This window comes from Marmota marmota, unplaced genomic scaffold, assembly GCF_001458135.2.
Source record: "Marmota marmota marmota unplaced genomic scaffold, marMar, whole genome shotgun sequence".
Taxonomy (NCBI): Eukaryota; Metazoa; Chordata; class Mammalia; order Rodentia; family Sciuridae; genus Marmota; species Marmota marmota.
In genome coordinates this window covers 2841470-2857853 of record NW_025999869.1, presented here as the reverse complement: position 1 = coordinate 2857853, position 16384 = coordinate 2841470, and the positions used below count along the sequence as shown (strand labels likewise).

At 60.5% G+C, this 16384-nt stretch overlaps 1 protein-coding gene across 1 annotated transcript in view; it reads left to right on the top strand.

Annotated features, from left to right (window-relative positions):
- The first annotated feature begins 2280 nt into the window (after positions 1-2280).
- Positions 2281-16384, top strand: part of Ergic1 (endoplasmic reticulum-golgi intermediate compartment 1) — a 48850-nt gene continuing 34746 nt past the window's right edge. Inside the window, exons 1-3 of the mRNA XM_048815420.1 lie at positions 2281-2345; positions 8247-8308; positions 9547-9619. Of these exons, the coding sequence (XP_048671377.1) occupies positions 2296-2345; positions 8247-8308; positions 9547-9619 (185 nt within the window). The 5' untranslated portion in view covers positions 2281-2295. The remainder of the gene's footprint in view (positions 2346-8246; positions 8309-9546; positions 9620-16384) is intronic.

The following is a 16384-nucleotide window of genomic DNA, read 5'->3' as shown; positions in this document are numbered from 1 at the left end:
GACAGATGTGCCTTCTGAGCGTGTGTGGACAGCGGGAGCTGTGCATGTGTGGGACAGGGAGGACGGACTCTGCGTCTGCTCTGTGTTCCTGTGAACCCGAAGCTGCTCCCAAGCACAGTGCTTTGTACCAGCGGAAACGAGGTCCACGGGGCGCTTGGTGCTGAGCCGCCAGGACACCAGGTTGATGGGAAGGCTGTCCTGGCTCCACACTGGAGGGTCCCTGGCCAGCCACCGTGGGCCCTTCCTTTCCGTTCCTGTCTGCAGGTGTGCACGGCCACGGGGGCTCCAGGGAGGCCACTGGGGGTCTGGCTGGCTTGGGTGGGTCCCCAGGAGGTGGGCGCTCCTGCCATTTGGGCAGGAAGAGGAAGAAGGCGAGGGAGGTACTTAGCTTCCCTCTGTGGTCCCCGCTCCAGGACAGTGCGGGCTCAGAGGAGGCTGGGCTCAGGGGAGGCCGGCCTCACCGCTGCAGGGCATTGCAAACTCCGGGCTCAGCTGAATCAGTGTCCTTTGGAAAAGTACATCTTGCTCAGGAGCCAAGGAAAGCGGAGGCTCTGCAGCCGGCACACTGAGGTCTCCAGGCGTGACTCACACCTAGCGGGAGGGAGGGTGGCTGGGAGGCAGGCACTGGGCTCAGCTGGCGGCAGGGCCCTCTGCCAGCTCAGGGCAGCTCAGGGCCCTCGCTGAACAGCGTGTGCCACGGGCACATCGTCAGAGGGCTTCGTCAGGCCAAACCCCCACGTTCGCCTCTCAGCCATGGATAAAGTGAGTCACTGCAAAATCCGATTTTCCTACTCTGTGTTATTGGTTTAGAGATGGGTCAGTGCAGGAGGAGTCTGGTGGAGATCGGCTCCCAAAGCCTGCAGATTTGGGGGCATCTGGACGTCCTGGGGAGAGCCCCAGGACAACTCTGGTCCTTGCTTGTGACATGGGTGATTCAGTGTAGCTTGCCCGACACCAGGTTCTTGTCTTCAAAATGGGTCTAGACGACAGCAGCCCCAAGACCCCAGAAAGGGTGTGACTCCTGTCCCCACACCTGTGACCTGGGCAGACATCTCAGCTGGCGCACTCCCAGTCAGGCTCCGTGGCAGCAGCAGGTGCCCCTCCAGGAATCCCTGGGACAAACCCTGTTGGCCACCGTGTGTGTGGCGGGGGTCTGGTCCCAGCACCCCTCCAGCTCTGCAGCTCTCCAGTGTCTTTGCCCTTTGGCTCAAGATTCAAGGCCAAGTGCAGATCTGATCACCTCCAGGCCAAATCTGACCCTGGGGCGTTTGCTTTGCATAGTTTTTTTTTTTTTTTTTTAAGTGGTCAGTACTATTTTTAAATGGGTGACTTCATGTAAGACCTCAGGGCCTCTGCTCCCTGCCCCTGCTGACCCTCCTGCCTGGTGCTCCCTGCCCCAAGGCCTTTATGGATGCTATCTCCCTAATTCAGATCTTCATTTATATGCCTCCTTGCCAGATTAGCCTTCTCTAGCACCCCCACAGCCCACCTCAAACAGCCCCCCTAAAACTAGCAACTTGTGATCATGAAAATGATTACCAAGTGCCCCCTCGGCCAGGCCAGCCAGAGGACACTCAAGTCCCCTTCTCCTGCCCTCTGCTAGGGGTTGTAAGAAAAGCCTCGCTGGCCCTGGGCCTGCTCTCTGTTGCTTCCTAACTCCTTCCCATCCCCTACCCTTTAGGGAGGGGGCGTGTCCGCTGCCCTTGGGCTCTGGACGTGAACCTCTGTGGGAGCCTCTGGAAGCCGCTCCTCCTTCCTCTGCATTTCCTACTTGCCTTTCCAGGTCTTTCTGAACTTGTTTTCTTTTTCGTGAAAATGGGGCTGGACTAGTTCTTGCACCTGGATGGTGCTGACCACCTGAGACCAGTGGAGTGGTGAAGCTCCTTCCCCTCCTAAGACCTTCCTCCCGCCCTCTGCTTGTGGGCAGGACTCGGCTGTGACTGCCCCCGAGGCCACTGGGAACATTGTCAAAGGTGCCCTCAGAGCTGGGAGCAGATGGAACCCCAAGGGCAGGGAAGGGGCCGTCCCTCGGGATGCCCTCCATAGGGACTGGCTGCTTCCCCTGATTTGCTCCTAAACTTAAATACCCCCAAGGCCACCAGTGCATTCCTTTCCTACCTCCGTGCAGGGCCAGCCTGGCAGGGAGTCCAGGCCCTGAATAGCTCCCAGCCTGGGCTGCTGGCGTTTGGGGCCTGCTGTATTTTTATCCCATGACGATGACGGGTCACTGTGACAAGCGCCACCCCCGCCCCGCCCCTCTGAGATGCATTTCCATTTATAGCATCTGTACAGGGGATGTTGTTGTCCTGCCCTGGAGGTGTGTTGCCAGCTGCTTCCAGTTTCCAGTGAGTTGGAAACGCTTTGGGGACCGGTCACCCCACAGGGCGGCCTGTGTCCTTGGCAGGTGGGAAGCCTGACTCAGCCAAGGCCGGCTTCCTCCTGCGCACAGCTCTGGGCTGTAGGGAGAGACTGGGCGGGGTGGGCCCTCCACGTATGGCTATGTGTCTAGGGGGCCGTGCCTGCACTTGCCCCTGCACCTGCGCGGGTGGCCTCTCTCCGGCCTGTGCTGTTAGGGCTGGTGCTGTGGACAGGGCCTTGTGTGGACGTCTCCTTGCACTTTCACCTGGCATTTGCTGGGTGTCAGCCCTGCAGATGACGCAGGACAAATCTACCTTGGCCCTGCCCAGTCAGAACGGAAGACCTGCAGCTCTCTGAGGCCTTGGCCAGGAACCTGTGTGCAGAGCCCGGGGTCAGGGAGGCCTCTCGGGCCGCGGAGCGGTGGCCGGCCCTGGGAGAGAGCAGCAGCAGCTCTGCCCTCCTCCTCTCCAGCCGACTCTTGTGGGGGCAGTAGAAGGGATCAGCCAGGACTCCTGGTCTGCGGTCACTTGTGGGGTGACAGGGCAGAAGCAAGGCTGTGGGGCGGGGGACCACCGTGGGGGCGCTAGGTGTGCACTGGTGATATGGGCGTCAGGCAGCTGTGTGCCTGGGCTTCTCCCAGACCTCCCATGAGCCCAGCCCCACGCTCCTGGGGAGGCACGACATCAGGGGTCAGGCTCGGCCCTGCCCCTGGGCAGGTAAACGGGGCCAGTGATGCTGTCTGCCACACAGGGCTTCGCAAGACTGTGGGGTAATGGACCTAAAGGCTGAGTTTAGGCCAGGTGCAGGGCAGCCTCACGTGGGGTCCCCTGCTATCCTCCTCTGTCAAGGCTCCTGCACCTGGGGGACAGACAGACGGTTCCATCTGACAGAGCCCAGCTGACAGAGCGCTGGGTGGTGTGAGCGCATATCAGCAGCTTGAATGTCAAGGTCGAGATTCCAGGGGAGGGAAGAATCCCAGGGCTCTCTCTGGGCCTGCCCCTCCCGGCAGAGGCCTTGCCCCCACACCCCGTGCCCAGCTCACACAGGCGAGTGCACACGCTTAGCACCGTCCTGTGCTGGTGGTGGTCAGCGGGACGGCGGGGGACAGAGCACGCGTGCCTCCTGCCCACACCCTGGGCTGGGCACCGGGCTGCCCTGGGCTGGTGGGCAGGGCTGACCAGGGCAAGTGCCCGCTGGGAGCCTTGATGGCTATTTTAGGATGAGTGACCCCCATTTCCAGTGACTTGCTGCCAAGAGGCATCCGTTCCATTAAAGCCTTGGTGACCTCACAGCCTCTTGCCACCCACGGGGGTCCACAGAGCTGGCCAATACGTGTCTGCAGGTCCGTCAGGTTTGCTGTCAGAGTTAAAGCCATAGAGCTGGGGAGCGAGGGGAGGGGAGCAGAGCTGGGGAGCGAGGGGAGGGGATGGGGGAGCCGGATATTCCCAGCTTCTAACTGGGAAAGACGTGTTTGCTTTGGGCCATTAGGGAGCTGACCTCACCTCGCTGGCCAGGGGCAGCCTGGCCTCCATCTTCTCTCTGACTGCACCACCCAGGCTGCCGTGAGTGCCCGTGGCTGAGGCGTGAAGCCAGAGATGGGCACCGGCCGCTCTGCATGGCCCTGACCTTGTGCTCACCACGCCACCCCACTCGGGTTCCTTGCCCAGTGTTCTCTCCGGGTGAAGATCAGAAGGGACAGGGAAGGCCGTCTGAAGCGAAGGTCCTGTCACTGGGGGCCACGCAGGCCGGGGCCTTGACTCCCCCAGCAGGAGCAGAGCAGCGGGGCCTCTGAGGGAGAATGGGGACGGCTGGGGACAGGGGCTCCCATGGGCAGGTGTCCCTGCACATGGCAGGCTACCTCCGTGCCAGCACTGTGGACCCTGGAGCTGGTGGCCCTCCTGTGGCATCCTGTCCTGTGTGGCAGACCCCTGGCCTCCACCCACTCGTGCTGATGGCACCCCAGCCCCAGCCGTGACGGCGCGTGTCTCTGGATGTCACTATGTCCCAGGAGGCACAGTGACTCCTGACTGAGACTCTGACACAGGACTTTTCAAGGACACGAGAGGCCCAGGGGTTCATAGGTTTTCATTGGCTTGTTTTGTTTTAAATCCTTTTTTTTTTTTTAGAAAAACGAGGTGGGTCTCGCTGTGTTACCCGGGCTGCCCAGCTCCTGGGCGCAGGGACCCTCCAGCCTCCTGAGCTGGGGCTGCAGGTGTGCCCTGTGCCCAGCTCTGCTTGAGACCCCCTGACTGCCGAGTTGGTCTTCCGACCAACTGGTGAACTGGTGGGACCGTGACCTCAGCTGGTCTCAACCTAGAGCTGATGGTGGCAGGCACCAAGGCCAGGGCCTCTCAGCCTCATCTGTCAAGTGGGACAACGGTCTCTAACTTGCAAGTCCCTCAAGAGAACTGTATGAGAACATGCCACTCAAGGGCATAGCATGACCCTAGCACACAGTAGGTCCACACCAAGCATCCCTCTTCCCTCCCCATTCTGTTTACCCTCTCCGCCACATTCTCTTGGCGGTGGGGTGGCCACAGCTGATCACATCACCGCAGTGAGGGGCTGACTAATGTGAGCAAGGAGGATGGACGGCTCACTTCCTGATCCGTCACATGCCTGGGTTCTCACCAGCCTCCTGGTGGCCCAATTTCAGTGACCTTCACTGCTGACTCACTTGGCTTGTGGTCAGCTCTGAAATCAGGATCCTTTTCAGCTCTTCCTTCTCTGCCCCACCAACCTCCAGCTTGGCTCTAGCGTGGGAAAGGAGTCATTGTCCACGTTCGTTGTGTCCAGGTGGTCCCTCCCAGGAGCCAAAAGCTTTGTCAGATGGCAGCTACATGAGGGAGGGGCCTTCCCGTGATGGGGTGGAGGTCCGTAAACACCTGTTGAGTCCATGAAAGCCTGTGTGTCACCCCGGGCCTGTCCTCCAGAGGTTCCCACCGCTCCAGGGCTCAGGCTTGGAGAAACAAACCCTGCCACCTGGAGACTTGGGTGCTACTGACCAGCAGGCGATCTCTAAACTCCTTCCCCTGAGCAGTGGAAGGAGTGGGCTAGGACGGAGATTTGGGTGTGAATCCCACTCGACGTTCCCTGGATCAGTGACCTGAGCATGTTGCCTCCACCTGAGCCTCAGTTTTTTCCTCTGGAAAAAATGGGATGCCAGGATCTGCCAGGGTCATTGTGGGAATTAGATGCAAACATGTCTGTCCAGGCGCCCGGCCAGGCAGAGGGGATCCAGCTCAGCGCCTCCTCCTCTCTGAAGCACTTCCCGCCCCAGGTCACCTGCTGTCTGTGTCCTCGTCTTCCTCCCTGTGGCTCTGTTCACCCATTCTCCTGCCCTTTGCTGCCCCCAGCAGACACAGGCCCTGACGCCCAGCCCTCGGGACAGACACCTGCGGGGGGGGGTGGGGGGAACCTGGATGCTCCCTTCAACTTCCAAAATAATTCCCCTGGATTTTGAAAGCTGTTTAAGTTTTCCTCTTGAAATGATTTCAGACTCACCCCCAAATTACAAAACGAGCTCAGAGTCCCCTCCTGCGCTGTCCAGGCGTCCCCAAGGCTCCTCTTGCCTAACGACCCACCATCCCACCCAGGAAGGCGGCAGTGGCCGGCAGCCGACCTGTTGGCCAATCGGCAGAGCTCGAACAGAGGTTGTCCGTTTGCTGAGCCAGGGTCCCCTTCAGGGTTAGCTGACCCGTCTGCTTAGTCAGTTTGGACTTTCCTCATGATCAGAGTGAAGCCGTTCATTCAAGACCGAGGGGGACAGAGAGAAAGGACCCTCCTGCTGCTGTCCCCCACGTCACTCTGCTGCTGGCTCTCTGGTCTCCTTTGGAGAATGCACATGCCTCTCACCTGGCCCCGAGTGGCCTTTCCAGGCCTGTGGCCATCAGTGTCCCCCTCAGCTCTGCAGGGCTTCTCACCCAGAGGGCCACTGGCGGGCCCTGGGCCTCCTCTGACCATGGCCCCTTCGAGACTGCCCCACAAGAACTGGGAAACTCCACGTAAAATTCCAAATGTTTGGCTTCTCTTAAAAAATCTGAAGTCCTGGCCACCCTGATCCCGGCCACCCATGCCAACTGCTCTCAGGGTGCCGCTGACTGAGGGTGTGTGTCGTCCAGTAAACCCATCCCCACTTGAAGACAGAGTCAGTGTCTGCACCTGGGATGTCCCTGTCCTAGCTCCACCCGCCGACCTTGCACATGCTCGGAGCCTCAGGCTGGCCCACTCTGGGCCCAGCAGACACACGGAGCCGGCTCTGTGACAGGGCCTTAAGGGTCTTGTGGAATTTACCAAGTTGGTGTCCTTTAGCATGAGATCCCAGGCTGAGCGGGTTCTGCACACACATGGCCAGCCTGGGGAAGGTCAGGTTCAAGGGCACTTCCTCCAGGGCGGCTTGGCATCCCAGCTGAACCAGCTGCAACCCCTTCAGACACCAGCCCCTGTGGGAAGTTTCACAAGAGCCTCGGGCTGACCCCAGGAGTGAGGGACACCCCCACCCCCGCTTCTGGGTGCTTTTTATGCACTCAGGCATTTGACCCTCACTCCTGCTCTGTGGGGTAGTCGCTGTCATTGCCCCCACTACACAAAGCAACCAAGGCACAGAGAGGTCAAGCAATGGGCCCAAGGTCACGCAGGGACGCAGTCACAGTTGAGCAGACTGACTCCACAGTCAGACTCTGGACCTCTAACGTGGCTTCCAAGCTCAGGGCCCACCTTTTCAGAGAGGGGCAGTCACGGGGACCCTCTCCCCCAGCCCTCGTCTCCATTGCCAAGCAGGCAGCAGAGAAAGCGCTGCCCTTTGAACCCGGTCCCCCACAGGAGTCCTTCTCCCCTGAGGTCTTAGTGTAGCTCCCCTCAGGCAAGACGTCTGTCCAGCCCAAACCTTGGGTTTAGCAAGATGCTTTTGTTTCCCAGTCACCAAAGAGCAGCCAAGTCCCCTGGTCCTCAGCCTCTCCACCAGTCAGGCCCCACCCCCAGAGCCTGGCACGGGTGGGCAGGCCATGACCTGTGTGGGGCAGAACTACCTCTGTGCCTCAGGGAAGGGAAGGAGGCCGGGCACTGAGCCTCCCCACACGCTCAGTCCTCGAAGGAGTAGGAGGCCCGTCTCAAAGAGGAGGAATGCTGAGATCAGAGACGGACAGCCTTTTGCCTATAGTCACACAGTAAGGAAGAGGACTGGCGAGATTGGAGCCATATGATTCCCAGGCTTCAGCTCTCATAGCGGGGGTGAAATCCATGTCATCTGATTCCAAACCCTGGGTTTTCCTACCACCCCGTGACTTCCCTGAGCTGTGGTGGGACCCTGGTGTGGAAGGGCAGTGGTGCTTCTGGGAGGAACCAGAGGAGATGGCCACCACCAGCTGTTGCCAGGCCCTGGGCTGCAGGCGGACACACATTCACCTCGTGCACGTGGAGCAGGCGCTGGCCAGGGCTCCAGGGGAGAGTGGAGACGAGGAGGGGAGGGCAGGAAAGGGAAGGTGACAGCAGTTCCGTTTCACCCTGCAGGCCGCCCTGTTTCCTCCAGGGTCACCTGAGTCACTCTGCAGTTACTTATGCAGGGCTGCTATGTGGCAGGGCTTGGGGACATGGCAAGGACACACCAACAAGGTCCCTGCCCCTAGGGAGGTTATACTGTGATGCAGGGAGACCCACCTGGAAGGGCCGACCAACCCAGTGAGCCCACAAGGTCACTCGAGTAACCTTGGGCAACAAGTTTCAGGACGGAGGTACCAGGTACCGTGAGGGGCACCCTCACAGGTGACGCAGGGTGAGGCTGCTTGGAGGAGGTGGCCCTGGCGTGGGAGGCCGCGGCTCACTGCCCACCAGGCCTGGCACCTGCCCGCCCTCACCCCCGCTCTGCCCTCATGCTGCTGTTCCTCCCGTAGGTTTGACATCTACAGGAAGGTGCCCAAGGACCTCACACAGCCCACCTACACCGGGGCCATCAGTGAGTAGCCCCTCTGACCCCTGTCCCCACTCTGCATGCCCCCCACCCCCTGCGCCCGCCCCCTCTGCAGAACTGAGAGGAGAGGGGTGCCCTCCCCGCCTCCCACGGGCCTCTCCGCCCTGCCCTGCGGGGCCAGGCGGGGTCTGTTCTAGAGGGTGCCCAGGGACTCACCATGCCATCGAGGAGCCCTAATCTGAAACCCCAAATGCTCCAAGATGTTTTCTGTGGTGTGGGGTTGGAACCCCGCTTGCTGGGCAAGCGCTCCCCACGTCGAGCCACACCCCGGTCTCACCGTCCAGTCCTTCTGAGCATCCACGTGGCACCTCGAGTGGGAAGGGGCAGCCCCCGGGTGAGCCAGCCAAACAGTGCAGTGAAGGCCTTGTGCCTGGGCCCCGTGTGGAGGTGCCCAAGACACACGGTGGATTTTTATCCATTTAATAAAAGCCTCAAACGCACCTGGAGTGGGGACTCTGAAGTCCACGCTAATAAAAGGGGCAGGAGTCCTGAGAGAAGCCCGATTCCCGTGAGAGTGGACAGTACGCCGTGGTCTGGGGTTTGTGCTCCGAACCAGGACCACCCGAGGCCAAAGCTGGAGTGGAAGTGACAATAGCATCAGTCTAGGACCCAGAGAGTTTAGAAGTGGCCTGCAAGTGACACTGATGAGTGGACTAGAGAAGACAGGGCTTCCTGACAGAGGGATTCCAGAGGGTGGGACCCACCTCGCTATCCCAAGGTGGAGCAGAAGGCGCCTCTCATGGAGACAGGCTGGGTGTCCTCTGCCTCGGCCTTGGGGTCGAGGAGGCAGAGGGAATGTGGGGGTCCAGGGTAAACCTCTGTCAGACCCCCGTGGGACAGGGCTGGGTGTTCTGCAGAAGGCAGAAGTTTCAATTTCAACATGAAATCTCCCCCATGTGGACTCCACATTGTCCAGCGCGTGTCACTCAAGCCCAACAGAAGAATACCTGTGTGGGCCGCCCGTGTGCAACCTGTGTTGGAGGCTGGCCTTGACATTAGAGACCACCCTGCGCAGGGAGGGCCACCCTGACCCCAGAGTCAGCTCAGTCTCCACCACAGGCTTCCGTTCTTGGGGTGGGGCTGCTTCATTGAGGCTGTGGGGAGAAGGGCCTTTGGAGGGAGTGAGGGAACCTCCCCGACGGTGTCCGCGGCCTCCGAGGAGGGCTGAGGGGCGGCCTCCTTTCTGGAGCCTCCACCCTGACCGTCCCGCTCTGTTCTTGCAGTTTCCATCTGCTGCTGCCTCTTCATCCTCTTCCTCTTCCTCTCGGAACTCACCGGCTTCATCACGACAGAAGTGTAAGTCACTCTGAGCCCCCGCGGGACAGAAACCTCCCTGCTGTCTCACGTCAGTTTCCGGGCCCCTGCCCGCCGGCCGTCTGTCCGTCTGTCCGTCTGTCCATCCGCCCACCGCTCTGTTTCATAAAGTGCCTTTGAACAGAGAGCACAAGTGAGCAGGGCTTGGTCAACGTGAAAGGACGGCTTTCCGTGCGTCCTGCAGGGCTCCTGGGTCCACGGATGAACGGACCTGCTCAGCTCTGCACTCCTGGTTGGCCGGGGCCTCTGTCTCTCTGAGTCACCTCGGGGGTCATTTGCTGCTGTAGCCGGAATTGTTGGGAGGATGGGGCAGCTTCCTGGGGGGTCGGGTCGTTGACCTCAGGCTCCCCCACTGCTCCCCAGGCCCACACAGGGCGGGGTCCGCGTGGGCTTCCTGGCAGCCATGACCCAGCCGTGCATCTGATTGCTAGAGTGACCCGCTGTCCCCTGGCCCCCAGCCTGCAGGGTGTGTGGAGCCGGCCACCCCCTCGCAGCGCCCCCGGGGACGAGACCAGCACTTTCCTGCTGTTGGCACTGACTTCAGACTTCAAAGTGCTGTTCCTGTGTTTACACCAGAGAACTGGGAGCTGCCCCCCCCCCAGCCTGGAATGTGCTGGTTCCGGTTGTGGAATTTCTTGTCTCCTTGGCCTTCCTCTCAAGAACAATGGAGGGTAGAAACCCAGCTGCCTAGCCTAGGTGGCCCTGGATGGCAGATAGCATCACTACCTGGTGACCCTCAGCCCCAGGAGGCAGACACACTCTCGCTACAGAGGAAGCGGAGGGTCAGAGAAGTGGAGGGACTTACCACAGCCCCGCGGTTGGGCGGTGTCTCCAGGCCACTGAGGCACCTGTAGGGCCTGCCCCTAGCCTCCCGCCTTCTCCTGGGGTGGAGCAGCTTGCCTTGCTGTCACTCTGATTCTGTTCTTAGACCTTTTGGCACCAAAGCCCAGGGGTCTCATAGACTGGTGGGGGGACCCAGGACTGGGTCTGTGCAGCCGCTGCATTACTGTGTGACCCGGAAGAAGCTGCTGAACCTCTCTGAGTCTCGGTATTGCTGACTGAGTGAGGGCAAGCTCCCCCCTGATTCTGGGAGAGGCCTTGCTTTCTAAGCCGTGACCCTCCAGGGAGAACAGGGGTCAGGAAAGGACGTTTCCCCCACCCTCTTTAGCATTTGGGCTGCTGGGATCTCAGGGGCTGCTTTTAGGAATTAGAGGTGGAAGCAAGAGGTGGAGACCAGCTGCACTGTGAAGCACCTGCTGTATACCGGCTGGCAGTGCCAGGCTCTAGGCTCACCTGTTCCCTGGGGTGGGGGCTTCTCTGCAGACCTGCGGTATCTGAGGGAGGCAGGAGCTGTCCTGCAGGGTGGCTTCCATGTTGCGGGGCTCACGGCTGACCATGGGCCCCCCCCTTGTTGGGCCAGCCTCTCGGCCCCTGTGTCCATTCTCAGAGGAGCCCAAGTGGGCCTTGGACCCAGGCCGTCAACAGACAGACAACACTGTCCCTGGGGGTCGACCAGGATCCCCAAACATAACAGCATCTGAGATGCTGGCGTTCCTACCGTCACAGGGCGTCACCTAAGCTTGGAACCCGCTGCCTCCTGCTGCCCATACAGTGTCCCCACTGTGAGTGGTTGTCACACCGTATGGTACAGGGAGACCCAGGAACCAAGTCTGCCCCCCTGACGACCTGGAGCTGGAGTGAACCCAGGGCCTCTGGTGCTGGGCAGGTGGCGTCCCCAGCCTCCCATGTTCCCAGTCCAGGGTGGGCTGAATCTGTGGGCAGGGGACCCGCGATTGGGGGGTCGGCTGCGTATCAATGACCACTGAGCGGAAGAGAAGCCCCAAGCAGGGTCTGCGTGGTGGACGAGGGCTGCAGGGAGGTGGTGCTCCGAGGCTAGACCCGGGCTCTCCGCCTGGCCTGGCGGCTGGGCCAACCCGCACCTCCTCTCGTGGCCCATCTAGCGCTGGTAGGCTTCAGGGCTGCTGTGCCCAGGGTGTGTAACCCAGGCCCTGGGTGTCCCTTTCCTCACCCTCCTCCCTCTCTGGCCTCTGACGGACGACTTGATGGTGGCGTTACTCAGCCCAGCCGTGGTGAGGCAGGCGCTGGGCAGTGGGCCGCAGACCAGGAACTTGACGTCAGAGCCTGAGCTGGCGCGGGCGGGCCCACCTGTGTGCGCCTGCCCCTGCCACTCGCTGCCCCGTCAGGCCCGCAGGCAAGCCCAGGCAGCCCGTGCCATTTACCAAGGGCGGGGCGGCCTGCTTCTGTGGAGCACAGTGTGTCCCCGCCGTCCTCCCTGCTCCACGACTTCCTGGAGAGGAAGAAAGGGTCGAGGGGGCAGGAGAACACCAGGGTCCACCTATAGGGGGTTGGCCTCGCGTCCAGCCCTGGGATAGACACGCGTCTGTCTTCAGCATCGCAGCTGGGCGAGGAAGGAGCTGGGGGAGGGGACAGGGCTGTGCGGAGGTGCCACCATGAACATGCCAGTTGCCTTCCTGCTGCCTCTGCCATGCTGCAGGAGTTGCCTCCATTGACCGAGGGCTTGGGCACAGCCGGGGGGTAACCACCAGCCCTTTGGGGCCTTAGGTTCATGAGGGTTCTCTGAGCCCCAGGGAGGCCTGCAGGTTTGAGAAGAGCTAGGGGTGACCATTTACCCCCTTTCTGGGTAGCTGGCCCTCTCGGGTAGTTTGGTGACCACAGCGGGTCAGCACCCCCCTCTCACCATGAGCCTGTAGCTGAAGGAAATGAGGTCACCGCCACTTGGAGCAGCACCGCTCCAGCCCGGCCTGTGGTTCCCAGTGACATAAGGCACTTGTTCTGGCCCAGCCCCACAGGGAGGAGGCATGTTTGTCTGGGTGGTTGGGTTTCAACCTGGGCTTTGGACAGGCCAGTGACTATCCTTGGGAAAGTGGCCCCACAGGATGTCCTGAGACTCTGTTTCCAGGGGGCAGCGCCCTCCCTGGAGAAGGAGGCCCAGACTGTTCAGGCTCTGGGTGACCAGGCTCTGATGGCTCAGTGACAATCGACCCGACGAGGACTTAGTGATAAAATGCAGCAACTGGAGCCTCCGCCAATCGCTCATGGCGCCCTGGCACTCTGTCCAGTAGGATTTGTCTGAACGACCACCCCTCCTCGGTCAGCGTGCCCAGGTTAGGCTGGGCTGGCTTGGGACAAGGACGTGCTGACGCCCAGTACACACGTCCAGGTTGTATGATAATCGTCTCGTTTAACCTTCACAAAACCCTGTGGCTGCGTGTTTTTAGCTCCACTTTAAAGCCAAGGACACTGAGGCACCAGGCGCTGAGACCCCACCAGGCTGGTGGGTGGCAGAGCCAGAGTCAAGCCCAGGTCTGTGGGACACCGAAGCCCGGCCTGGGTACCCCACCCTGCCATGCCCCTGTCTCTGCCCGGAGCCCTCTGGAGCCCCTGGTTGACTGGAGGATGTAGGTGCTGGGGGCGGGGGCGACGCACAGGCAGCTGCAGCCCCAGGGAGGGGAGCTTGGGGGCCACCTTCAGGTGTTCCCCCACCCTCCCCAGGTAGACTCAGACTTAGGGAGACAGTCGCTAGCCGAGGGAGTGAACCTGGAGTGTGGTCAGGGCTGGCAGGCCACCTGCAGGTCACATTCAGGAGCACTGAGGACCTTGCTGTTAGCAATGGGAGGCCCAAGGCCTCTGAGGGCTGGGTGACAGGTTCATGTATTAGAAAGGTCACCTCTTGTAAAGGTGAGTCCAGGACGGGTGACCCTGAAGCCTGGGCCCTGGTGAGGAGCCAGGTGGTGGCCCAGGACCAGCAGGAGGCTGGCTGTCAAGGGACATGTTTTGGTGGCCATCCGTCTAGGTGATAGATGCCTTGCTTGCTGGAAGAGTCCGGACTTAAAAGTCAAGGTCTGGGGCACCTGCTGACATAAGCTGCAGCCACTGCCCCAGCCCCAGCCACTGCCCCAGCCCCCACCACTGCCGCCTGTAAGTTTCCATTGGATCAAAGGAAGGAGGTCGGTGACTTTGGGCAGGAATTCCAACTATTCAAGTGCTCTTCTAAAAGCAAATAAAATTGTTTTCCATAGATGTCACTGGGCTCAGCCTCAGCCCAGAATCTCAAGGCCCTTAGCTCCTCCGCCTACACCCCCCATCCCCCGCGCACCTCGGCCTGCTCTTGCTCTCCCCTACAAGGTCTGTTCCACAGCCTCCTCCCTGCGCACTCAGGCCATGCTGGCTGGCTGCCCACCGTCCCCCACCTGGAATGTGGGCACACCCTCCCCACTTCCCAAGCGGAGGTGTCCCTCCTGCCTCACGGTCATTCCACAGGAGTCTGCGAGCAGTCTGCGAGTGCACCACACCGTGCTAAGGCTCCCAGAGGCCTTGACCCACATGGACTGGCCATGAGCAGGATAGGAAATGCCCCTGTGAAGGCCCTGGTGTCATCCTGGCCCAAGCAGGAGGCCAGCTCAGAGGGACTAGCTCTGCTGTCCCATGGGGCCGAGCCCAGCCCCACCCGCAGCAGTACATTCATGCCTCACGGTGCGGTGAGGGGGTCCCGGTACCATCCCCATTATTCACAATGATGGTAAAAGTCATGGAGCTAGATTGAGCACTTACTGTTTATTAAGACCATGTTTAGAGTTGCTCTTATTCTCTCTCTCTCTTTTTTTTTAATATTTGTTCTTAAGTTTTAGGTGGACACAGTATCTTTATTTTACATTTACGTGGTGCTGAGGATCGAACCTAGTGCCTTGTGCGTGCCAGGGGAGTGCTACCACTGAGCGCCCCCCAGCCCCTGCTCACATTCTCACTAACCCTCCCCACAGCTCTGTTATAGATCGTCCTTTGGTGTCCTTGGGGGGTCCAGACTGAGACCCCCAACCCAGGATGCCAAAACCTGAGGCTGCTCAAGTCCCTCCTGTGGAATGGCGCAGTATCTGCAGGGAACCTGCCCACCCTCCTGGGAACTTCAATATCTCTAGATGTCTTGTGTGTGACGTGACCCCTCGCGCAGTCTGACCTGGTGTTAAGTGTTACACTGTGTTGTTAGGGGACAGTGACAAGAAAAAAAATACATATGTCTGATAAGAACCGAGTCAGCTTCTGTTTTTGAATATTTGTTGGTTGAACCCAAGTTTGTAAAACCTGGGATTCGGAGGACCCACTGTACTGGGAGGGCCCCGTTTTGTATCTGGAGAAACTGGGGCTGATGGAGGCAAGGCCCCTTGTCCAGGGTCAGCCAGGAGGGGGTGCAGCCAGGACTGATCCCTAGCTGGGGGCTTCCCTGTGACGCTGAACTGTCTTTCCCAAGAGAGCTGTGCGCGACAGACAGACAGACACAGACACAGACCCATGCGTCTGCTGTGGGGCAGCCTCTGCTTGGTAGCCGGAGCTCTCGTCCCCCTTTCTCTTTGTCCCTTCCTCCCTCCCCCTTCCCTTCCCTCCTGACTTTCTTTCCTTCTTTGTAGCCGAGGTCTGTGGGACTTGTGGGCAGCAAAGTGTGCAGGTTCGCGGGTGAGGCTTGGTGCACCACGTGCCCACCATCTGACCAGGACAGTGCATTTCTCTCGCACCCCTCGCGGTCAGTGTCCCCTACCACCACTGTTCTGACCCCTATGGCCATAGATTGATTTTGCCTGTTATAAGACTTCCTCAGAAGCTTCCCTAGTTGTTCAGAGGAGGAAACCGAGGCTCTGAGAGGCGGAGCAGCGTGCCCTGGTGCCCCAGCTGCTAAGTGGCAGAGCCTAGAGATGAGCCCACCCCTGTCTGCCCCGCCCCCATGGGTCTTCTCATTGCCTGTGCTAAAAACCACGAGGTGCCAGTCCCGCGAAAGTCCCCAAACTGCAGTGGGTCCACAGAGCATTCGCTTTTCTTCCAGGTGGGCTGGTTTCTGGCAGCCTGTGGGCCTTTTACCAACCCCCAAAGCCAGTCTGCCCTGCGGGCCCTGCCAGGGGGCTGCTGTGGCCTGGCGGGGTGGCAGGAAGCCAGCAGGCCTGGGACTTGCCTTGGATGCAGAGGCAGCTGTGCTGATCATTGGAGGAGCAGGAGACTGGACTGCAGCTGTCCTGCAGCCCGGGGCCCTCCAGGCAGGAGCCCCAGAGCAGCCAGTTCTGGCCCAAATGCCACAGGCCTGGGTTTGTCCTCCCAGCCCAGCGCCCTTGCCGCTTTCTTCTGGGTGGCCCTGAGCCCTGGGCAGCTGGCTGCTCTGGTTGTTCTGGTTGGGAGGCGGGAGGCCAGGCCTGGGAGAGGCCCTCTGGTGCCTGGCAGGTGAACTCACCTGGGCCACACCTGGGATTCACCCTGCTCTTTGCTGAGGTCACCTCCCCGCGATTGCCAGAAATGACATCATCCCATAATCCCTCAGTGGATCAGTGTCTCGAGGAGGCCCAGCCTCACCAGGTGGGAAAGGTGAGCAGTTTCAGGGAAGAGTCTGGGGCAGGGAGGAAGCTGGGCTCTGTCTCTGCATTCACCTGGCAGCTCGTGACTCAGCAGCCCTCTGGAGTAGTGAATCAAGGAGCAGAAAGTGGGTGCCCAGGGCGAAGGAGGTGTCTGTCTGGCCAGAGGGCTCGGTCCTCCTACCCTGTGCACAGCGCCCCCCCCATCATGCGCCTTTGTTCCTCCTACTTGTGTGACGTGGCCCAACAATGTGAGCACCACTGCCCAGCGGACGCCCTTGCCTCCCCATGGCCTCCAGTGGCCAAGGCTTCCCTCATTCTTACCCTTGACCCTGGATACTGAGGAGTGGGAGGGCGGGTGGGCAGTGTGAGCTGT